This window comes from Podarcis erhardii, assembly GCF_964252035.2.
Source record: "Podarcis erhardii genome assembly, chromosome: 7".
In the NCBI taxonomy this organism is placed as follows: domain Eukaryota; kingdom Metazoa; phylum Chordata; class Lepidosauria; order Squamata; family Lacertidae; genus Podarcis; species Podarcis erhardii.
Genome location: NC_138511.1, coordinates 23,062,186 through 23,087,495, shown reverse-complemented (window position 1 = coordinate 23,087,495; position 25,310 = coordinate 23,062,186). Strand labels below are relative to the sequence as shown.

Here is a 25,310-nt window from a genome sequence, read left to right as displayed (position 1 = left end):
CAATAGCTAAAACAAGGGTTATCTTAGTCCAACTTACATGCCTGGTGCTCCTCTTGCTTCCTCATTTCAAATCCCAACCCCCGGCCACCATTCTTGCTTGCCCTGCCACCACAAACCCAAGCTTGCTCACCTACCACCCCCCCAGTGGCGTAGCGTGGGAGGTGCAGGGGGGGCCGGCCGCACCGGGCGCAACATCTGGGGGGTAGGGTTAGGGGTAGGGTTAGGGGGCGCAAATCCACGGGTTAGGGGGCGCAAATTACTTGCCTTGCCCCGGGTGCTGACAACCCACGCTACGCCACTGCACCCCCCTCACTTGCCCCTCCTCCTACCTGTTTCAGATTCTCCCCTCACCCTGGAGCATGTACAGGCCATCACCAGTGTGACAATAAAGGTAAAGGAACCCCTGACCATTAGGTCCAGTCGTGGCCGACTCTGGGGTTGCGGCACTCATCTCGTTTTATTGGCCGAAGGAGTCGGTGTACAGCTTCCGGGTCATATGGCCAGCATGACTAAGCCGGTTCTGGCGAACCAGAGTTGCGCACAGAAACGCCGTTTACCTTCTGCCGGAGGTGCTTTTGAACTGCTAGGTTGGCAGGAGCAGGGACCGAGCAACGGGAGCTCACCCCGTCGCGGGGATTCAAACCGCAGACCTTCTGATGGGCAAGTCCTAGGCTCTGTGGTTTAACCCACAGCGCCACCCACGTCAGTGTGACAATGGACTAGTGCAAATAGATATCACACATACACACACTTCTATATGTACATAGGAAGCTGCTGCCCTTATTGAGTCAGATCATCGCTCCATGTAACTCAGTATTTATTATCAGCACTGATTGACCGAAGCTCTCCAGGGTTTCAGACAGAGGACAATTCCCAGCTTTATATGCAGGTGCTGAGGACTGAACCTCAAACCTTGAGCCACTGAGGTGCTGTACCCCTAACCTATGGTCTTTTCCCATGCACATTTATAAGGCATATCTAGAATTAATTTTGAATGCATACTTAACATGCACACTTAGAAACAATTACAGTGGTCCCTCGGTTAAGTACTTAATTCGTTCTGGAGGTCCGTTCTTAACCTGAAACTGTTCTTAACCTGTAGCACCACTTTAGCTAATGGGGCCTCCTGCTGCTGTTGCGCCGCCGGAGCACAATTTCTGTTCTCATCCTGAAGTAAAGTTCTTAACCTGAGGTACTATTTCTGGGTTAGCGGAGTCTGTAACCTGAAGCGTATGTAACCTGAAGCGTATGTAACCCGAGGTACCACTGTACTGTAACATAAATTTTAACAGAAACACAGTACATCTCAACGTGTACCCATTTTTGAGATGGGGCATGTAACCCCAAAACCTGAGAGATGAGAATACGCACAGCCTTGCTCCCTTTGCTCCTGTGCAGAGAGAGAGCTCATGCAAGCAGCCATAACAAAACACTTTCTCTCTGAATAGCAAATGCCACATGTAAAATGCAAAGCTGTGCCATTCTGCCTTTATTCTCTGCAATGAAATGTATGGTTTTTGCCATTTAAAACGCACACGCACACAAACCGACAACTCCGTTCTTTGCCAAGGAAAAAGAGAAGGCAGCTGTCCCCATGATAAACTGTGGTACTCCTGCAAGTACAGTACATCTGCAGCAAAACAAAACAAGAAATATTTGCTTTGCCAATTTATTTCCAGAGTTAGGAAGTTTTGCTGCTTAACTGTTTCTTTCCCACCACGGACCCCAAGAAGCCACTTGCTTTTGCTTCTAAATGCACAGTGCAGGAGGTGGGCCAATGCCTTGAGTACCAGCAGATGAAACCCAAAGCCCCTTTTGCCCCGCCTCCGCTTTCCCTGCACCCCCAGGGGATATTCCAGGCAGCCAGGAAGGAAGGGAGTGTATGTTCCAAAGAGGCAGCAGAGTGCAAAGTGGTTTGCAACTGACTGCCGAAGAGAGACTGTGCCAGAGCCTTTCGCCGGCTGGGCTTCTCCTTGGCTGCGGCCCAGTTGGGAACATGGAGCCAAGAGAGCTCCAAGGCCAGGGGACAAGTTCATCTTCCCACAGTCCCTGTCGCTTTCAAAGGTCAAGGCTCTGTGCATTGAAATAGGCATTAGTGGCTGATTGTTTCCCTCCCACTTCCTTTGCAATTTTGTTTGCCTGTTCCTCTGAGGGTCTGTTTCCTCCTCAGGGCAGAAGAACATTAGCACAGTGTGGCGGTCAGAGAGTTGGAATCCAGGGTTCTAATCTCCACTCAGCCATAAAGTCCAGTCACCAGCTCTCATTTTATCCTACCTCACAGTGTTGTTCTGATATTAATATGCAGATGTCTGTTTATATCAGACAGAACCAATGACAGGCACAACCAACTACTTCTAATTTTGTCTCCATCCTCCTGTCTACTGTACTCTACAGAGACAACACTGGGACTAAGAAGAAGGAAACTGACAGCCAGTTCCACCACCCCAGTACAGGTTGCAAGTAAATATGTAGGTTGGTGGGGATTGGCTAGGAGCACACTGAGCTTTGTGAGGCAGTGCCCCATTGGCTCCAATGGCCCAGTCTCCACTGAAGGGCCATGGTTCAGTAGTCTGCTTTGCTATGGAAAACTGCTGCCAGTCAGTGCATATAGTGCTGAACTAGATGGACCAATGGTCCTAATTCAGTGTAAGGCAGCTTCCTTTGACACCACATTGAGTGTGGAGAAAAGGGGTGATATAAAGGGTTCTTGTTGTTTTTTAATGTCATGCTCACCACATGGCTGATGCTGCAAATGGCACCCATACATCCAGTCCTAATAAAAAAACAACAACAACCCACACACACTGCATGTGGAGAGCCAGTGTGGTGTAGTGGTTAAGAGCGGTGGACTCTGGCGATCCGGGTTCGATTCCCCGCTCCTCCACATGCAGCTGCTGGGTGACTTTGGGCTAGTCACACTTCTCTGAAGTCTCTCAGCCTCACATAACTCACAGAGTGTTTGTTGTGGGGGAGGAAGGGAAAAGGAGATTGTTGGCTGCTTTGAGGCTCCTAAGGGGAGTGAAAGGTGGGGTATCAAGTCCAAACTCCTCTTCTTCTTATGTGTAACAGGAAGGAGCCCAAACCAGTTCCAAGTTGGGGGGGGCAGGCCAAGCATTTCTCTGTGCCTCCTCCTCCATTGGTGGGAAACACAACTCAGAGCAACACTAAGCATGTGAGTCCAGCTGCCATTTTTATTTCCCATAATGCCTGCAGTGCGCTGTTGCTCAGGAGCATTGTGGGTAATAAAAATGGCATCTGAACCATTTCACTGTGTAGTGTCATTGCTAGGGACATTCAGGCCACATTTCTTCCGAAGGGAGCAGCAGCTGCGCTGCTGAGCAAAGCCAAGCTACCACTTAGCTTCTTTTCTTTACTTTTTAAAGAAAAAACCTCAATTGCTCTGTTGAAATGTAAGTACACTCCCACCTAAAAGTGCTATGACACACACATACTCCATCTATCTCTATCTATCTATCTATCTATCTATCTATCTATCTATCTATCATCTATCTATCTATCTATCTATCATCTATCTATCTATCTATCTATCTTTAGGTGGAGTTTTTACACACATACTGCTCTCCCCAAAGTGTCAAGAAAAGCTGAGTTTAATAATTTGATCCAACACTTGTTGAATGTGCTTGGGTTATCACAATCCCAGTAAGGCAGGTGTGGGGAGTCTCTAGCCCAGGGGCCAGATATGGCCCTAGAAACCTCTCCCAATAAAAACACCTCCTCTCCAAACATCCCCCTCCCTCACCAGCCCTGCCTCAAGTGCTTTTACCTGGACAGAATGTATCCTTCCACTTTGATGATAATTCTTGCTTGCTTTAACTAAAACTAAAATTGAACTGAATGAAAAATCGCCCACATTTTCGCTGCAGAAGGAACTTAATTCACATTTAGTTCAACTGGAAATTACAGGAGGTACTTTCAGGTATAACCCAGATATTTTTGAGTTAATCCAGTGGATTAGTTAAAATCTTAATTAGTTCATTCCAAGCACTGAGAGTAAGGAATAATGGATGTTCACTTGATTCTCAAAGGAAGCTTAAGACTGAAAGGCTCAGTAGAGAGGAATCTGTATTCCAAAAGGAGTCTTTGCCTGGGAAGGAATGGGGTGATAGTTGTAGGTAATCCATGAAAAGGCTCAAGGCTGTAGCAAAAATCTGTCTCCATCACACCATTGTATCTCCTTTCCCACTACCATTAGTTGAAGAGCAGGCTGTTGAATTGGTGCGAGTCGTGCGATGATGCAGGAATGTTGGTGCATGACTGTGAGTCCATGACACTGGCTAACTTGAGAGATAAGTTGAGCAAGCAAGCTATTTATTTTTTTTAGCTAGGGGTTTCCTTTGCACTCCAAATATCTCTCCTTCCGATTTTATCCCACCACCTGTTCTGGTGACACTTGCATTTTGTCATCTGCACGGACCTAGGAAGGCTCAGAATCCGAGCCAGATGGCTTGGGATCAAATATGCATGGAAACTCTTCCTGGTCCTGCTTTATGCCTGGAAGCAGAGCGTTTATCTGTGTCCGCTTCATGATACTAATTAAATACACAGATATCCTACACAGACCCTCCCTCTCACTTCCTAAAATATTGGAGGAAGGGAGAACCAAATATAGGACCCTATATTTTGTCTCTGCATCTAAATAAGTCAATGGATGTCCCCATTGTTCAATTACCCCTCCCTTTCCTTAGACATTCAGCAATCTTTCAGGTGGAAGGTGGTCCTGGCAATGGCTGCGTGGATTGTGTGCAGTGGCGCTGAGCACTTGCAAGCCAAGCAGCAATTCTGCCGTCCCCCAAGCCAAGGGCCAAGAGGGCAAATGAGAGATTAGCAAGTGCTAGCATGCAAATTCATTTCCTATTTTTGGGAAGGGTGGTTCTCATTTCTACAATCTTAAATTCAGTTCTCCACATTTCCACAACATTTTGTGATTTGTTTATTTTAAAATAGTCCACGTTCATCAGCATTTTAGTGTGAACTTCTCCTAAAATATGCATCTTTTGTGTGTGAGATTTTGCCATATATAAACATTTTTGCACATTTTTTTTCAGAAATATGTGCGGTTTTATGAACACTATACCCAGTTTGTGCAGTTTTGTATGCATTTCTTGGCTGTAGAATTGCGCTCCAAAATTGTGAGAAGTGCAAATTTTGAAGGATAGCTGTGTTTCAGGTCACATATTGTTTTGGAAACTGTGAATTACGTTGGTTCACCTTTAAATGTGAACTGAATGAATACCCCCACCCCCACATGCAAACACATCCCTACATATATGTACAGGCCACCCTATAACAAAAGTTATCACTACTGGCTACAGAATAAAAAGGAGCAAGTTAAAAACACCCACAATGGAAAAGTTAATACTAATAAGTACATTGATTGAGGGTTTGGCTAGATGATATTTGATGTCATTCACAATTCTCCATGGTTCCACTATTCTAACATGTCCAAGAATATGTGCATCTGGGACTTTAAATTCCTTCTGCCCCAATGGGCATAAAAGCATTCAGGATAACACATAACGCCTGTGTTTGCAGAAGTACAACATTAGGACTCAAAATCAACCCTACTGGGTTTTCCCAAATGCTTAAATTTCTTTTATATATAATGGTGACTAGTGATTTTGATTCCCTAATTAATAAGCTTTTTAAAAAATCTGCTACATCATCTTTTTCTTAAACTCTTATGCCCACCCACACTTATGTGTTCTGGGTGCCATCCTTTTTTATTGATGGAACAGACAGTTTGGATTTTTACGAGACCACGAGGCATCAGATGGCTTGAGGACTAAAGTGTGGCAAGTGTGGTGGTTAGAGCTGGGGGGGGGGGGCTTTTTCAGCCCAAGGGCCACATGCCCTTCTGTGCCACCTTCTGTGGGCCACATGCCAGTGGTGGGCGTGGCCAGAGGCAAAGAGAAAGCAAAACAAGGAAAGCAAATGTTATCTTTCTTCAGTAGGCTAATTTCTACACACATTCACACTCCCCATCTGTATCCTCCATCCAGGCAAGCAAGAGCCATTATCAGAGTTCAAGGACTCATTCCAGCCAGGCAAAAATGCTTAAGGAGGATGCAAACCAGAGTCAATGAGGAGTATGACCTGGAGAGAAGGTGGGGGCTTGAGGGCCAGCCTGACGGGAGCTATTTGGTGATGGGCCCAAGGTTCTCTAGCCCTGTGCTAGTGGTTAAGAGTGGTAGATTCGTAATCTGGGGAACCGGGTTCGTGTCTCCGCTCCTCCACATGCAGCTGCTGGGTGACCTTGGGCTAGTCACACTTCTTTGAAGTCTCTCAGCCTCACTCACCTCACAGTGTTTATTGTGGGGGAGGAAGGGAAAGGAGAATGTTAGCCGCTTTGAGACTCCTTCAGGTAGTGATAAAGCGGGATATCAAATCCAAACAAATAGGAGCCTGCTGGGTCAAGCCAATGGCCCATCTAGTCCAGGAAAGCGTTTCTGAGGTGATAGCAAGAGCAAACACCATTTCTGAACGCTTGTTGTTCCTTCTTGCAATTTTAACTGTGAGTCACGTGAAGGTGCAAGTCATGGGATATTAGGAAAATCCTTGCTTGATCTCCCATAGTGGGTTTTAGGTAAGCTCCCAAGGAGATATCATTTGGAGATAGCAAGGTTTGCGAGGGTAGCATGTGGCTCTGGAAGACAGATGTCAAAGACTTTCCATCCCAACAGCCAGAGCTGCTTCTGAGGCTTTGTGACTGAAGTCACTTCCCCTTCCCCTACACCAGTTCTGCCTCTCATTTTATAACTTTGGTCTGCAAGTGGTTAGGGCTGCTTTGAACCACCCATAGCCTTTCATATTCATTGTGGGGCCCATACAGACATCCCTTTTTTATTGTGCGTTCATGAAGATTTGTGTTCATGGTGGTATTGGGGCAGCTCTGTGTACTCCTGCTTTCAGAGGTGCATTTAGGGCAGGGCAGCCTGTTCCCCTGAGAAGTGTAGTTTGTTAAGGGAGCTTGGAATTACCACTCTGTGAGAGGTAAACTGTGGTTCCCAGGATTCTTCAGCAGGGTGGAAGGAACGTGCTTTAAATGTGTGTTGTGTACGCAACCTTTGACAGTTGGTGTCACCCAGGACTTGATTCCCCATTGTATAGCAATTTTAAAATCACTTTAGTTCCTGCTCACATTACAGTGTTCTTTGTGCTCACCGCTGTCAGGGATTGAACTTGGGGCCTTTCTGCCAGTTTCCACATGGGCTGTACCAATGAGCAATGTCTCCTCTCCATACCACATGAACCCTGTCAAATCAGTGGTCCATTCCATCCAGAACTGTCTATTATGATTGGTAGAGGCTCTCCAATATGTCTGGGGCAGGGGTGCTCTCTACTGTAGTCTCTTTAGCTGGAGATTGGTTCTGGGACCTTTTGGGTGCAGAATACGTGCTCTGCTACCAAGCTATGGAAATAGAAATGAGGTTACACTATAAAATCAGAATTCAGTTCAAAATGCTTGCTGGATTATTATTATTATTGTTTTTAATTTCAGTAGGCAATGGAAGTTCAAAAGACCTCAATCTAAGCTGTTAAGGGCCTTGCAAATTAATACAAGAACCATGAACCTGGTGTAATAGGATATGGGTTTCACCATGCTTTTCACAAACTTTGCAGGAGCTTCTTATTGAAATTATATAAAATTAACTCCTGTTTCTCCAGCTCTCTGTCAGCACCCAGCAAGGAAATGGCAGTAACAAATCAGATACATCGGCAGCACATTCCGAGCTGCCTCCCCTGCATAACTCGTGTCTGCCTCCTTTTTAAATCCTAAAAGCAAAATGCACCAATCTTTAGAGGGACAGCAGAAGGGAGAGGGAGGAGTTGGTCGGTTGAAAGGAGAAATACATTTAATCCCTTTAATATTTTAAAATTTAATTATTTCCAAATTAGGTTAGCGAGTCTGACAAGAATCCTGCATCTAAAGTACGGAGCCCAGGGGCAGCTTTGGAAAATGAGACGAGAAATTAATATAAAAAAAGGAACCCTTTCGCTTCAAGGCAGCAGACTGGAACACTGGCATTCCATTACTCTGTCTGTCTGCTGAATTCATTTAGCATCTGTGGCTTAAATAGAATAGCTCTAAAGAGGCATGCTGCAGGCTGCGCTTGGCTTGCTGAGGCATTTCCCTCTGGAGGAATCAAACCGCATCAGAAAGAGGGTTGCAATTAAAATAATTCGGTTTCCTGATAAGATAGCAAGAGGGTCAGACCAAAGGCCTGTCTAGTCCAGCGTTCCTCTGTCCCAAGCAGTAGACATCCAGATGTCCCTGAGAAATCCACCACCCGGATATAGCAATCAGTTTATTTGTTGCTCTTTTTTGTGTGCCCTTCTAAGGAGCTCAGGATAGTGTACAACATGCTCTTCCTCCTCCCCATTTTATCCTCAGAACAGCAAACCTGTGAGGTAGGTTAATCTGAGAGACCATAGTTGGCCCAACATCATGCCGTGAGTTTCATGATTGTGGATGGATTTGAACTCAGGTCTCCTCTGTCCACATCCAACACTCCCACCAATACTCCAGTGGGAAACAGCCATCTGTTCCTGTTTGCTCAGAAAGGCATCCCACCCCTGAACACAAAATCTGAACACAAAATGACCTCCATTATTTATTGGGAGGGCTGCAACAAAATGTTGCAATTTGTCCATCTCTAAGTTGGGGAGAAAGTATTTAACGGTCAAAAGCAGCACTTTAAAATTCAGTGCAGAAATTGATTGGAAGTCAGAGATAGAACAGCATAGCTATAATGTGACCATAATGCCCAGTCCCAGTTAGTACTGTATTTTTCGCTCTATAAGATGCACATTTTCCCCTCCAAAAATTAAGGGGAAATGTGTGTGTGTCGTATGGAGCGAATGCAGGCTCCTTGGCTTCAGTGATAGCAACGCGAAGCCTCCGAAGCGCAGTGGAAGTGCTCCCGCCGCGCTTTGGAGGCTTTGCGTTGCTTTTGCTGAAGCCTGGAGAGCGAGAGGGGTCGGTGCACACCTCGCTCGCCAGGCTTCAAAGATAGCCACCCGAAGCCTCCGGAGCGCAGCAGGAGCTCCCGCTGCGCTCCAGAGGCTTCGGGTTCCTTTCGCTGAAGGGTAGGTGCCCCTTCAGCTAAGGCACAGCACCCCTTCAGCTAAGCAGGAGGAGAAATGGAAGGGGCTCCGTTTCTCCTGCCGCTTCGCTGAAGGGGCGCTGAGCAGAGAGGGGGAGAATTTTATTTCTTGTTCTCCCCCTCTAAAACAAGGTGCGTCCTATGGTCCGGTGTGTCCTATAGAGTGAAAAATACAGTTTAGTATTGGCATTCTGCACTAAATGCAGTTTCCAAACAGTCTTCAAAGGAAGCCCCGTCTACAGTGAATTATAGTAGTCTAACTTGGAGTTTGCCATGGCATAGATATTTTAGCCCAGCCTATCTCTTGTCCAGATAGGGTTGCAGCTGGCAGACCAAGCAAAGCTTGGAAACAGCCACTGTGCTGTGGAACTGTGTCATTGTTATATAATCCAGTTAAAAGCAAGCGTTCCAACACAGAAGAAGGCCAGGAGTGTGTGTGCAACTGTAGGAAGGTTAAAGCAGAGGCAGCATTAATTTTGCAACAACAAGCAAAATTGCCTTGATTGCAGCACCCCACTGCTTTTTAGTCTGTGTTAGAGACTATCTTAAAATGTTGCTCCTCTCCAGCCCAGCCTGGCATAGATTTTTGGGTGATTCTGGGCCATCAAAGCTTTACAGCAGTTTCGGTTGTGATTATTACATAGACTCTTATTCCTGCTACTTGATGCTAGACAGCCAGCTGGAAGGAAAGGCAGGGGCGGGGAGGAGAAAGATTCATATTTAATTACAAATGTTTCACTTCTGGGCATTTTCAGCAACATCTGGAGAGCAGGAGGATGAAAGATAACCAGCAGCACCTCCCACCAAGATCAGTTGTGTCAAGCTTCCTGTTCTAATCTGGCTGCTATCCCAAGATTTATCAACAGATACTAGAAAAATACTGTGCGAGTGTAAGGTAGCATAGGGAGCAGAGTCGTGGTTTACAATGGAGAATGGTGTTGATATGAACATACCATTTTGCCTGTATTTTGAAATTAAGCAAATTCTCCACATTTGAAATCCACGATTCAAAATTTCTAAACAGAAATCATGCGCATGTATAAGTTTGCAGCGTTAATTGATTTAAATCTATTATCTATCTATATATCCATATCCCAGCCATAAAGTCCAATGTTTCAATTTGATCAGCAATGTAAATACAACTTGGTGAGAGCGCTGGATTTCCCTACCAAGAAAGCAAAATCCACCACTGAGGGCGCATCAAAACGTGGAAGCACACTTGCTGCATCATGTATAGATGTACCTACTCATCTCTAGGGTTTAGCTCAATAAAAATGTCTCTATCGCTTTGTAGCAGAAGCTGGATGCCCACAACACTGATTGGCTAGTGTCTGTTATGTCACTTGTCCTTTCTTGTTGAGCCTAGCATGGGTGGGTAAGCAAGGGCATTTGGGCAGCACCAGTGATAATAAATTTGTCCTCTGTGTTTCTAATACGTTTATAGTATTTTTATTACTGTATTTTCTTCCTTGGCATAAATCTTAGTCTAGAGTAAGTCCTATTGAACAATGGTGTGACTTACTACTGAGTCAACATACAGAGAGTTAGCCTGTTAGTCAATTAATCACACAAATCCGCCTATTCATTAGTCAATTAAATTTGCATGTAAGAAAAAAGTGAGAGTTTTAAAAATAAAATAAAGCATACTTGGTTTTTGAGCTATGATGCACACATATGTCACCCTAAGCATCACCTTAGAAGTAGAGATTTCGTTTTCTCTCACTTTCTCATGAAAATTCATCAGTAGTTTAGTGGGCATTTTTCCTAATATGTATATTTTTGCTAGCAATTTCCCCTAAAATAATGCATTTCTGGTATTTTCATTTGTAAGTACAGTCTTACTTCATGTTACGTTTTTTCAGGTTGCATCCCCCGGTGACACAGAAGTACCGGAAAGGGTTACTTCTGGGTTTTGCCGCTCTTGCATGGGCACAAGCGCCAAATTGCACCGTGCACCTGCGCAGATACAGCGCTTCAGGTTGTGGGCTTTTCACGTTGCGAACGGGCCTCTGGAATGGATCCCATTCACAACCAGAGGTACCACTGTACACTTTCCCTTAATAAGCACATTTTGTACTCTTTTCCTCTCTCTTTCTTTTGCTTGAGGAACTGCATTGCAAAAATTCAGAGAAGTGCAACTTTTGAAAGGTACGGTAGCTGTGTTTCATTTCTGCAGATTATTCTGAAAGAAGTGCGAAATAGATAGGATTGCACTAAAATGAGAACCGAATCAAATTTCTCCCCTTAACTCCAGGAAGCTTTTTTTCTTTTTTCTTTTTTAGAAAAAAGCAAAAAGAGATGTCTGAACCTCTGGATACCACTTATTGGAAACCGCAGGTGCAGGAGTTGTGCTTGTGGACTTCCCATAATGGGCATATGATTAGCAACCGTGAGAATGTTTGCTTATTTATTATATTTGTTTGGCACCATTTGCAAGATGTGTCAAAGTGACTTGCAAAATATTAAAATATAGAACTTACCCAGCATTCATTTAAAAGGCATAACCCAGAGTAAAACAGAGGAATAATAAAAGTGTTCATCCATTAACTATATCATTGTTTGCTAGCCACAAAAGGCTATCAATGGCTACTAGCCATGATTGCTATCCTCTACCTCCAGTTGCTGGAAGCTACAGGAGGGAAGGGTGCTCTTGTGCCTGGTTCCTGCTTGCGAGTTTCCCCATGGCATCTGATTGGACACTGTGAGGACAGAAGGCTGGACTAGATGGGCCGCTGGCCTGATCGAACAGCCAAGCTTTACTTTCATTTACTTCCCTGAGATGCTGTCTTCACCATTAATGAACCTCTTCTTATAAAGCACCTCAAAACAATTTCACATTGCAACATATATAAAACAATTGCAGGTATAAAAACAATTAAAACAACTGCCGGTACAAAAGCAGTTTCCATTCCGGCTGGGGATAGTAAATCTCTTAGAACGATTACCGAAAGAGGAAAGTCCTTTCTAGCCGTGTCTACCTCATTGAACATCTGCTAGTGAGCATGTCTGGTTCTGTGTACAGGGCCTCACCACTGTAGGCACTTAATAAATGTGCAATATAGTTTATATTACGGTTACTAGTTGCTGGGCACGATTCTTCCCTCTGGAGAGACACCTTTTGTCCCCCATGCTTGGTGGGCAGCTAAGCTGGAATTGATCAAACGCCTGTCCTGTCACACTCTCCCCCCCCCCCAAACCCTGTTTTATTTCAAGATTCTCCACTCTTTACAAGAGGTTAGCTCACCTGTTCCGTGGCAGTCACAGAAAATAAAACCATTGAAAGGGTGGGAGACTAGGCAAGCCTCCTGAGGCAATGGCAGCAATACCACAGATGATTTTTTTCCTCTTAGAATGATAGCACGAAAGGCCCCTTTCCTACCTCTAGCACCCTGGTTATGCTGGAGAACAGGTTTGGTTTATAATTTTACCTGAAGAACTATTTTATTGTAGGTATTATAAGTGCGGGGAAGAAGGTGTTAACAAAAAATGGTGCCAGTATTCCTATATTGGTGAAAGTGCTGTGGGTACCAGCTCAAAATGTCTGCCATGGGCAGCAGAAACAGAGGTTCCAATTACTCAGTACCAGGAAATAATGTCCCCCCCCCCCAAGATCTCTGGATACTGTATACCTTTTACTAGTAATGGAAAAAATAGATTAACCATATTTTTCTGTCTATAAGACTCCCCCATGTATAAGACGCCCCCTATTTTGGGGGACTCTGATTTAAGAAAATGGGGGAAGATCTATCCATGTATAAGATGCCCCCAAATTTTGGACATTATTTTTAAGGGGGGAAACCTAGTCTTATACACGGAAAATTAGGGTATATTAATCCAAGTCATAGTGTCTCCTTTACACAGGACTGTGCTCTTTTTGATGGGCTAATATTCCTCTTTTTGGTGGACAAACAATTCACTATTTGAAGCTGTTTTCTACATAAGGGCACAACAATACTCTTTCTAATTGACATCACCAGGAACTTGTATTCACAGGTTGACTGGCTCTGATACTGGAGAGAGAACAACACCATTGTGCCTGGCAACCTCTGATAGCCTTACCTCCCACCTGCCCTACCCCATGATTTTTTTTCTAATCCTCTTTTAATGCCACCCAAGTTGGTGGCAATCGCTAACTCTTTGCAGTGTGAACTCCATAGTTTAACTATGTGCTGTGTAAAGAATGACTTTATGTTTGAAAAAAAAAACAAAAAAGGGAGAGTTGCAGGGGTCTTGAAATTGCCCATCAACAGTTAGCACCTGGGTAGCAGACTGAAAAGACGCACAGTTAGCCTCGTTTCAGTAAAGCATAGTTTAGATTAACCACATATTGGTAAACTCTGGTTAGTCAAAAAATAGAAACGAAAGCTTCCAATCTTATGGCCATGGTGGAGGAGAGGGTTGGGTGGAAGCACACAGTCCCATGGCTCATTCATGCAATGTTATTCTATACATTTAGTTTTATGTTTGAACAAGACCTTATTAAGATATAACTATAAGAAAGCTGGGGAGGACTTGGCATAAAATTTTTAGGGTTCACCTTTGAAAGAAGCATTTCAACCTAAAACCTGCCCTAGCAACTTTTTATCTTGTTATAACTGTCAGAGGAGTGGCGGACTTGTCTACTGATCTGATTCAGTCTAGCCAACCATGTTTTGCAAGAACAATTTTAATCAGCTTGAGATTTCTTGCAAAGCGTTTTGCCTTTGAGTTCAGTTCTCAGACCACTGCCTTAACTTCTAGTCGTGTGCAAGAATAAAGGGGAGCACAGGGGAAGAAGAAGAAGAAGAAGAAGAAGAAGAAGAAGAAGAAGAAGAAGAAGAAAGGGGAGACGAAAGCGGGAGGTCAGATTTCAGAGAGAGTAGGGAGGAGTAAATTAAAATTGTGTGTCTCCATGTTCAAAGTTGAGGAGCTGGCATGACTTGTGAAGTGCCACTCTGAGGCACACTTGTTGTGCATGCAAAACTATGCATAGACATGCTGCGAAGCACCACATGTAAGCCGACACAGTTTTGGAAGGATCAGAAAGCTTTTCTTTCGCAGCTGTACATTTCATGGATCCAAGTGTTTCCCTATCTTGTTGTCATCTAACGAACCACAGGTGGTGGCAGACACTGGAAAAAACCCAAAATCGTTGCGCAGATGGTGGGAAAGGAAAGGAGGGAAACTGCAGACATTGTTTCCAGACTCTGAAAGGCAGGGGTGGAGACTCTGGCAGCTGCAGCCCATAACGTCAGAGGCTGTGCTGGGTAGCTCAGGAAATGCTTAATTCTGCCTGAAGCCCAGAAACGTCTTTAGCTGGGGACAGCTTTAAAATGAAGGAGAGGCACGTCAGGAAGCAGGCCTAAGGCTGAGAGACAGCCAGCAGTTAAAATGCCTGCCAGCAAGCAGTGGAGTGCAAGTGGGGCACTGCCCTGCTGATCTCAGTCTAGGGATGGTGGGAGAAATTTTATTCATTTTGTATTTAAAGGCAAGCCTACCTATTTTGCACTTTCCAGAACCAATATGAAATTTATTTACAAAATAAATAAACCTTTTGAAATTAATACCTCTCCAAATTTTGCAATGCAGTTCTTAGAAACACATGCAAAAGTGAATACACTCGGGCAGAGTGTGCATATAAATACATTCATTAGTGAAGGTGACATACAGGAATGCTTTACATTGGGTGAAATTGTTTTGCAAAAATGTGTCTATCGGGCAAAAATAGCATGCAAAAAAAGTCTACATTGAGATAAATTTGCCCCAAAATGCCAACGAATTTTTCTGACTTTTAAGGCAAGGAGCTGGTGTCAAAACAGAGAACTGGACTTAAGACCAGGGAAAATTAGAAGCGGAGATAAACAAAAATCAACAGATTTGCCTATCCTATCTTACAGCCAATCTTATGAGGTAGCCCTGGCTGCCAGCCTCCACATCCATAGTCTCAGTGTTGCCCTTGTAGAACTCAGCAAGGAGGTAGGAGAGGAAACTAGAATTAATTGGCTTTGTCTGTCGTTGGGCCTGGTGCCACCTACTGTTGATGTTCCTGCCCCCTCCTGTCCCACAAGTTCTGGTGGGCACAGGGCACTAATGCTAGCAAATCTTCCTTCCTTCCTCCCAACTGCCCAGAAGGGAATGTTCCCCACCCCTTGATTTTGCCTATATACCGTATTTTTCGCTCTATAGGACGCACTTTTTCCCCTTCAAAAATGAAGGGGAAATGTGTGTGCGTCCTATGGAGCGAAGACGCCATAGCCCCGCGACCCTCTCCTGGCTGGAGAGGTCACGCGCGGCTATGGCAGGAGCCTGTATAGCCGCACGTCACCTCTCCAGCCGGGAGAGCGCGCGCGGGGCTAAAGCAGCCCCCCGCGACCCTCTCCCAGCTGGAGAAGTGACGCGCGACTATGGCAGCAGCCTCTCCGCTGCGTCTTTCCGCTGCTCCCTGACCTGCTCTTTGGGGCTGGTGGTGGGCTTTCCCCCGCCAGCCCCAAAGAGCAGGTCAAAAGGAACCTGAAGCCTGGAGAGTGAGAGGGGTCGGTGCACACCGACCCCTCTCACTCTCCAGGCTTCCAAGGTAGCCGCCTGAACACACCTTAAACGGCACCTTGTTTTAGAGCGGGAAAACAAGAGGGGGAAAATTCTCCCCCTCTCTGCGCAGCGCCTCCTGCCACTTCGCTGAAGGGGTGCTGGGCAGAGGGGGGGGATTTTTTTTCTTGTTCTCCCCGCTCTAAAACAAGGTGCGTCCTATTGTCCAGTGCGTCCTATGGTGCGAAAAATACGGTACTTATAAATTAGCACTTGAACATTTTATGCAAACTTGCATCCTCTTCTGTCCTTGGGGGGGGGGGGTTCTTCCTTGATTTTCTTTTTTTTCTTTTTCTTTTTTTAATGAATATTTATTAGCATTTTCAATAACAACACAAAAAAACAAAAAATGGCAAAAATACAAAAATACAAAAGTACAAAACTTAAAAACAGTTAAAAACACATAAAATTTCAATTGCTTATTTTCTTTTAACTTGCTTCTCAGACCTCCTCACACCTCCCCTTCTTGTATTCCAATTCAAATTATTATTTCTTCAAAAGAAAAAGTCAGCGCTCTCCGACAATGGCATTGCAGCTTCACTCCGCAGAAGATGCAGTCTACTCTCAGCACCGCGCCGCACCCCGTCCCCGTTCCGGAGCCTTTAAAAAGGCTCCTTCGCAGCTTGGGGGGGCGCAAATGGTGCCCGCCGAGTCACCACGCTCACAGGCATCCGCGCCTGTGATTTTTAAGGGTCCCCGCGTCGCCGCAGTGGCAAGACCCGATCCTGCGGAGCCGGTTCCCTCCGGAGCTCAAAGGGAATCCGCCATTAGTCGATGGCGCTAACCCGGAAGTCGATTTTCTTCTTTTTCAATGCTTAATCCGGAGCGGAGTCCTGAAGATGTTTGGATGGCATCTTGTACACCTCCGCCCAGCAACCAAGCTGGTCCCAAATGTATAGCTCCGCTTTTCCTTTTTGGACCACATCAGTGATGCCAAGATCCGAGTCTTGTCTCTGGGCAGCACAGGACCTCTACACACACTGCCCAGGGTTGTGCCCCAGAGAGGTCACTCCAGTGCTTCTAATGTGCTAAAAACAATGCAGGAGGCAGCAGTTCTGAGTTACCAGTCTCTGCAGCCACAGCCATTTGACTTCATCCGTAGAGGCACACTCCATTGTCTCTCAAGGCAAACGAATGCCAACAACAATGTTTCTCCTTTTTGTTGGGTTTTTTATATTTGTGCAAATCGCCTTGAACTTTTCTTCTAATGCAAAGGTAGTTAAGAATATCTATATCTATATCTATATCTATATCTATATCTATATCTATATCTATATCTATATCTATATCTATATCTATATCTATATCTATATCTATATCTATATCTATATCTATATCTATATCTGTGATGTAAATAAGTGCCACCACTGCAAACTGTATGGGTTTCTGTTTGCAACCTAGGAGACCTCTGAATTCCACCCGCTTCCAGACTGCAATCCCAGATGCGCTACAAGACCCCCAGCGGTCATCTCTGCTTCTGAAATATGGCACTCGGGAGACTCCGTAGCCCACAGTTCCTTCTCCTCAGCTTCACTCCAGTCATGCTATAACCTGAGTAAGTAGCTCTGCAGATGCTTACCAGATGCTAACGTCTCACTACACTTCAGCAGGTTCCCCGATAACAATACTAGGGTGTTACTATGGTGATAACAGATTCACTAGAGGGCTGAATTAATCGAGCAGCTTTGCCTATTAGGATCTGTATAGTTACCATAGTGTTCATTCAAACAAACGTTCCATCACACTCAGGTTGTCGTGCGTTTTTTTATGACCAAACTGATCGTTTTACCACCGGGTTCCCCATCTCTTTGCGGACGGTTATTTTGCTGTCTAAGCAGGTCCTAATCAAATTAACCAATCTCTTCCTTTTCATTCTCCTGGGGTGGGCGGGTATAGCAGGGGAGGACTTTTCTGCTTTCCCCAGCCCCCAGTAATGATAGAAACTGTGATGGCTTTGCCATTGTAATGTTAAAATGGAAATGGGGGAAAAACAACTCATTCCATAATCCCCACCCCCAGTCTCCATCTGCTTTTTAGCTGAGTTGATTCAGTGGTTGGTTGTGACCCGCTGAAATTGGTAAAGGACGTTGGGAGTTTCATGGGATTTGGAACTGTATGGGCTGAGGCTGGAACCTAGCCTAGCCAGCTAGGATTGTTTTGTTCCTAGGGATGGGCCATAACTAAGTGACAGAGTGCTTGCTTTGCATGCAGAAGGTCTCAGGCACTAGCAGAGGGTGTGGGAGGGCAGAGCCATGGTAAGTGGAGGTTGGTTCATCAGGGCAGAAGGGGCACTCCAGTCTGCCTTCAGCCAGATGCCAGCTCCATTGCCTTCTAACTTATAACCAATCTAGGAGGGTGGCAATGCCTGCCAGCTTCCTCCTCTTCAGAGCCAGTGTTACTGAGCAAAGAAGAGGATGAGGACAAAACTAACATTTGTCACTCTCTCTGTCATTGCCTCTGATGCCAATGACAGTAGAGCTCCCTGGATCCCACCCTACCAATCTGAATGGGCACAAGCCACGGAAATGCCCTACCAACACCAACATACCTGCAGTGAGGCAGCAGGGTAGTGGTGGGACCACTTGCCACACAGACACACGGTAGAGGTTTGAACAAAACAGACACAGACACACGGTAGAGGTTTGAACAAAACAGAGATGTAGAGAAATTGAGAGGGAGGAAGTGGTTATTTTAAACAGTGGCAGAAGTTTGAGTAGACCTAGCAGGGGATAACATTGAGGGGGGAAATGGCAGCTTGAAACATGGTTTGAGCACAGTGAGAAGGGTGTTTTGAAAGGCTCTGTTTCGTTAGCTTCTGTGTTGTGCCCATCTCTGCTATTTCTTGTTGTTAAAACTATTTTTTCTTAAAAGATGACCCCCTCAGTGTACCTGCTTTAATCAAAGCTCTGCTGTTGTTTAATAACACTATTTTCCTTTTTTTTAAATGATATTTATTAAGGCTTTTTTTGATACAATACATAAAAATAAAACAGTATAACATATATCTCAACATAGTTTCACCACTTCTTTGGACTTCCTCTCATCTCCCGCTCCTACCTTCATTCCAATAAAATTTTGCCAGCAATTTATCATCCTAATTCCACTCTTATTATCTAACTTTCTAATCTCCAACACCCTATGACCAAATCTTAGTAGATTAAATATAATCTAGTAATTGTTCAAAAAAAATTTAAATTCTTAAGTAGCTTATCCTCATAACTCCATTCTAGTTTAGTGGTGCCAAATTATTTATGATCCAGCATCCTTCTTAACATAATAACACTATTTTCCTATCAGTGTTCCTCCACCCCCTCTTGACTCAAAGTTCTGCCATTATTTAAAACAGCCACTTTTTTCTTTTCAGTGCATCTCCTTTCTCACTGTACTCAAACTTCTCTCTCTTCCATTTCCTCAGCTGCTTCATGTGAAAAAGATAAAGAATGTGGGGTTCTCAAACATTCCATAGTACACTTCACACAATGCATTTCACTCCTGGTACCATGTGCTGTCTTCAACATGAAGTTCCAGATTCAGTAATTTAGTGTAGGTACTTTACTATGGTAACTTCGCTTCTCGCTATGAGGGAACCGCCAGAAGGCCTTCGGCGCTGGACCTCAGTGTCCGGGCAGAACGATGCAGGTGGAGATGCTCCTTCAGGTATACTGGGCCGATGCCATTTAGGGCTTTAAAGGTCAGCACCAACACTTTGAATTGTGCAAAGGTCAACAACTTTGGTCGGCCCTCATGGCCCTTCATTTAATCAAATCTGGCCCTCTTTGGAAAAAAGTTTGGACACCATGGGGTTAATGTGGGATGAGAGTGACTGGTGAGTGGAGGGAGAAGGGGTACAGCCCCTATTACTGCATATTTATTCATGCATATGAGATGTTTCCGCTTTGCCTATTGTTTATATGTTTTGTAATTAAATAACCCCTTGGAAGTATGGTTTATAGTACCATGGGAAAGCAGCATACAAATAAATGGTGATGATGAAGAAAGCACCTTTAGCCATTATTCTTGTGAGGGCTTTGAGAGAAGGTCATCTTGCATATCCAAAAAAAAAAGCAATGTGTGCAGCAATATTTCATTTCCTTGCCAGTGCTTTCAGGAATGCTCACTGGTATGGTTGTCCATGAGGTTGCTGCATCAGCGGTGAAACTTTTTCTAAGCCCATCCACTTCACCAGAAAGCAGCAGATGATGGCCTATCAGCATTGGGGCTGTCATGGGCTTGCTAGGGCCCCCTGGGGCTGATGCCAGTCAGCACATCGTCTTCTAATTTCTTCTTTTTTTATATAATGGGGTTGACTGTGTTTTACTCAGAGTAGGCTTGCTGAAATTAATGGGCCTAACTTAGTCATGTCCATTAATTTCAATGGGCTTACTCTGAGTAGGATTAACACTGGAAACAACCCATTAAAATTAATGGTTAGCTTAAGCCCATCAATTTCACTGGGTTTACTCTCAGTAGAACTTCTTTGGAGCTAACCCTTGTTATTCTTTTCTACAACACAACAGTAGCCATTCCCAGGTAAATGGGTTTACCATCAGAAGCAGAAACAGGTCCCGTTTGTATTCCTGCAGTGATGGTTGTGGTTTTATTTAAGTGAGTAAAATGCAGAACCGCACATGGTCAAAAGTATTCTTCATTTTTTTTAATCAGGGCAAACTATTTCTTGCTCTAATGCTTCAGGAATGTGGAAGCAGTTGTAAAGCTAGGAACTGGCGTGCGTGAGTATGATGAGAAAATATTAATTGTGTGCTTCGCAACCGAAGTAATACACACAGCGTCTAAAGGGGGCTCCTGTAAGATCATGAAGCCCAGGGTGCAAAATTAAGTGCTTAGGAAGGAGGCTCCGTTATTGCTGCACAAATCCAGTGCTGCATGCTGTGAAGATGGCCTAACTTTTTATTTTTTAGGCAGGCACAGGAGTGTGAAATACTGAGGATCAGGGTGCCAATTTAACTGAATTACATGCCCTGCATGTAGACAAGACCTCTTGAATCTTGCAGTGTGGGAGCCTATTGAGTCTGATGGTGATGAGCTGTCGCTAGAACCTTAGGCTTCAGGTTTTATGATTCCGCACACCCCCTGCTCTCCCTCCCTCCCCCCACCTCCCCAAACCCTCCCACCCCCTTCTGCAATAACCATAATCGTCCCCTAGCCGGATGTGTGTGATTCATTTCACCATACCCAGTCAGTGCTCACTGGCAGACGCTTCATTGGTATTCAGAGCAGCGGCCCGTCTGTCGCTCCTCCATGTGCTCCAGGTCTGGGATCCTCAGGGAGCCATGCAGCTGTCAAATTGACTTCCATCATTCCCTCCCTGAGCCGAGAGACAAATTATCCAGCCAGCTGTCAGACGAGACTCTGTGATCGAACCTGCAATTTCTAAGTGATAAAAAAACCCAAAAAACCCACCCGAACACTCCACGTCCCCAACACTAAGCCAGCAAGCACTTTGCGGGAGGGTGGTGGCACAAGGAGGAGGGAGGGAGGGAGGGTTCGGCAGGTGGCAGGAAGGAGGAGGGTGTTTTTATCCCAGTTTCTTATTCTTCAGAGGTTATTAGCTGGGGCTGTGTGATGTCTTTGCAAAAGAGGCGAACATAATGGTTTGGCAGGAGCCCCAGTTGACTCACAATTGCATGCTGGCAAGGAACTGCGGCTTCCTCAAGAGACACAGTGGCATTTCAACACTGCCCAACTGAGGCAGGAGTTTTAACAGTGCTCAACTGTGCTCGCAGGAAGGGAACCTTTTGGCCCCTCTAGATGGGTGGAGTTTCCATTTTTGCGAGTCGTGGAGGCAATAATAGTGCATTGGCGACAGATTGATACTGGGCTGCCCACCCACTATTCTGCTGTATTAACTGTCCTGCGACGCTTTGCTCGTATTATTGCACTATTGCAGCGCGGAGGGCACTATGAAAACAGGACAGCAACAAGCATACGAAAACCTCAGGTACAGGATTTCAGGAGGAGATTACATTATGTTCACGGACTGGAGACTAATAGCAGTGTGGCTAACCTCCAAACTTTTGGTAATTGCTAACAGCATTGAAAACGGTATTGTGTATAACTGCCCCAATACCATAATGAGCACAAATCATGAATGAAAAAGAAGAAGGATTTCTGGTGGAGGGGCCCTTCTACCTTTATACCACTGATCCAAGTGTGTCCTCTACATGATATGCATATTGGCGACACCTTAGCCCCACATGCACACTGTGCTTGAAAGAGCTCAATTATGAGCCCTACAGAGCCATCGTGGCACGTGTCAGTGTGTCCATTTTAAAATACCAGCTGAAGCGAGGAGGCTGAGGAAGTGGGGAGGTTGGAGATTAGTCACAGGCTATTACACTCCAAGAGGCGATAAGGGCAGAGGAGGAATTACTGGACAGTCGTTCTCCACTTGAGGCGGCCACCTAATGCACGTATCATTCCTCAGATCGTGTCCGCCTCTCTCTCTCTCTCTCTCTCTCTCCCCCCCCCCCGCCTGCTTCTGTCCGGCCTTGTGTTTTGAGGCATTTGCTGTTATCTTAGCCATACAAAGTGATTGTTAGGGAAGCAGACATGAGTGGGATGTGTCCCAAACGCAGCAACAGCATTTCAACAGCCTTTTTAAAAGCGAGGGAACCATTTCTGTCTGGCACCTTCTGCGTACAAAGTTCTCATCCTACCTTGCAACTGCCCTTGAGACTGAGGGAACTGAGGCTGGCTGATGAAGAGCTGCTCAAGGCCATGGAAATGAGAAAATATTTGAACCCACACCTTCGGGTTCAGATCCAACTAGATCACATCCACACCGTCCATATAAAACACATGGCTTCCACACAAGAACTCCGGGAACTGTAGTTTACTGCTCACAGAGCTACAATTCCCTGCACCCCTAAAATTATAGTTCCCAGGTTTCTTTTGAGGAAAGCCATGCGCTCCAAATTTGTGGTAGGGATTAGTTGTATGTCTCATAGAAATCTCTATGAAGTGAATTTGGTGGCAAGAGGGAGGGAGGGGGAGAGATCATTCTAAAGTCAAGTCAGTGTTGGTGTCTGGAAGCCTGAGTTCAAATCCCTACTCAGTTGTTGAAGTTCATTGAGCAACCTTGGGCCAGTCAGTATGACCTACCCTACAGGGTTGTTGTGAGAGCAAAAGTATGGGAAGAAAGAAGCCAAGTATGCTGTCTTGAGCTCCATGGAGGAAAGGCAGGATATAGACATCTTAAATAAACAAATTGCAGGTGGCTTTTTCTGCCTGTGCAAAACTTTTCTGAATGGCAGGAAGTAATTTCTGTACTTGGGAGGCGGGCTTGGAGTGTGGCAGAGAAGCTCTTTGCAGAGAAAAGGGCAAAGGAGATGTTGCAGGCTACCATATAGGCTGTTTCCCTAGAGACTGAACAAAAGGATGTGAAAGGCTGGATTATGTTTGAACCCCCGGCGTTCCCTTCTCACTCAGGTTTCCAAGGTCATTGGTAATGTTTCCAGGGTGCAGACTCCCACGTCTCCCATGAGAAGGAGAAAAGGGATCATCAGCTGGAGCACTGGCGGCTGGTAACATTTTGATTTGGTAAGCTTGTAATTTTTAACCTTGCTGTTTTCACCACAATAGAACATGGGCAGTACCAATTTAAGAAAGCTTGCCATTGCACATGTTCAGAGTGCCGTTGCCTCATCACTAAAATATATACAGTTGTACCTCATTTTATTGCGGTTCACAGGTATTGCTCCGTAGGAGGACGTGGGTGCAGCTGCAAGCATCCCAGCTTTTTCCAGGAAAAGGAAACCTGCCATACCTCTGCTAGCCACGGGAGGGGAGCTAGCTAGAGCTAGACCTGGGTTTTTCCACTCCTGCCCCTGCAGGTCTGGCTTAATAGAGTACAGTATAGTATAAACATAACTTTTACATGCACTGGGAAACCAAAAGCTTTGTGTGACTCAGTTTATTGCAATATTTGCGATGGTCTGGAACCGAACCCACATTATCTACAAGGTATGCCTGTGTGTATGTATGTATGATGTGTGTGTGTGTGTGTTTATTATTCCCTACACACCTATGGACGAAGGAAGAGTTTCCATGTAAAAGGGCCGAAGTGCAATTTTCAGACAAGATTAACTCCATACCTCTTATTTAGAAATTAAGCCGTACCACAGGATGTCAGTTCTTGGATTCATGTAGTGTTTACACCTGCGTGCTTAGAACCAAAGTATGATTGCAATGTAGTTTAATGCTACCACATGGAGCTGTTCTTAATGCCTGAATCCTTCCATATTGGCTATAATGGCTTGACAAGATAGGCCTCGTAACAACAGATGGAGCAAGAGTCTTCCTACTTCAGGCTGACTTTCAGGCAGTCCGATCAGTCACATGGTTTTCCTGCTAAGAGATACATGGGCAGTACCTCCTTACAATTGCTATTCTTTTGGATTAGGATTGGCTGAGTGGTGCATAGAGGAGATTAACAGAAACGCCTCTATAAATTCAAGGTAGTATAAAATGTGTGTGTTGCAGGAAAGAGTGTGTGGCTCTAATGTTTTGAGGATGTTGTTGTTGTTGTTTAATTGCTTTACCATTCCATTGTAAGGGTTGTGCCCCAGTAGCTCCAATGAACCAGCCTCCCTTGAGCTGGAACCTTCATATGCGCAAACCCACCCAACCAACTATGCTTGAAGGCTTAAATAGGGTTAGGTAAAAGTAAAGGTACCCCTGACCATTAGGTCCAGTCGTGGCCGACTCTGGGGTTGCAGCGCTCATCTCGCTTTACTGGCCGAGGGAGCCGGCGTACAGCTTCCGGGTCATGTGGCCAGCATGACTAAGCAGCTTCTGGTGAACCAGAGCAGTGCACAGAAACGCTGTTTACCTTCCCGCCGAACAGGTACCTATTTATCTACTTGCACTTTGACGTGCTTTCGAACTGCTAGGTTGGCAGGAGCTGGGACCAAGCAATGGGAGCTCACCCGCCACAGGGATTCGAACCGCTGACCTTCTGATCGGCAAGTCCTAGGCTCTGTGTTTTAACCCACAGCGCCACCTGCATCCCCTTAAATAGGGTTACCCGCTACTGAATATGAGCAGGGTGCTGACCTTGGCTGTGCATGCAGACCTAATCCATTCACTCTGCTTGAAGTGCCTCCAAACGGGCCTGAAAAGATTGCTAAGATTTTCCTGTGATTTACACACACAGCCCTTGCACTTGGCAACCGGATGGAAATCGAGATATCACACCCTACATCCTTCCGTTTTCAAGATCGGGCATGAACTAGGTCATTGCTGCAGCTTTGAATTCTGCAGCCTACGAGCACAAGCGACTTCCCAGAAATGACCCACGACTGGGAGCAGTAGGCTGGAGTAGCAACAATTTCCTCTCAGCATGAACCTGCCAGACCTAGCCTCCTCCCCCACTGCCACCACCGCCACCAAGCTTTCTCTAGCTCTTTTTATGAAAACTAGGTCAGGGCTTTGAACTGCAAAAGTCTCAGGGCTCCCTGTTTGTTTTATCACTGTCACCACCCAGCATAGCGGAACAACCTACCCGCCAGCCGCTTCCTCGTGGCTAGACAGAGCACACATGCCTTCTCTGCACACCTTAGAGATATAAATTAGAAACAGCTTTGCACAGAAAACAGCTCT

The 25,310-nt window shown here is 45.2% G+C and overlaps 1 protein-coding gene across 3 annotated transcripts in view; it reads left to right on the top strand.

Annotated features, from left to right (window-relative positions):
* The window catches only part of LOC309346997 (uncharacterized protein), a 140,104-nt gene that overhangs the window by 93,891 nt on the left and 20,903 nt on the right, over positions 1-25,310 (top strand). For 2 of the 3 annotated variants that reach the window (XM_081871419.1, XM_081871420.1), the window contains 2 exons: positions 10,988-11,162; positions 17,091-17,244. In XM_081871419.1, the coding sequence (XP_081727545.1) occupies positions 10,988-11,162; positions 17,091-17,244 (329 nt within the window). The remainder of the gene's footprint in view (positions 1-10,987; positions 11,163-17,090; positions 17,245-25,310) is intronic. The other variant, XM_081871421.1, reaches the window with a different exon arrangement.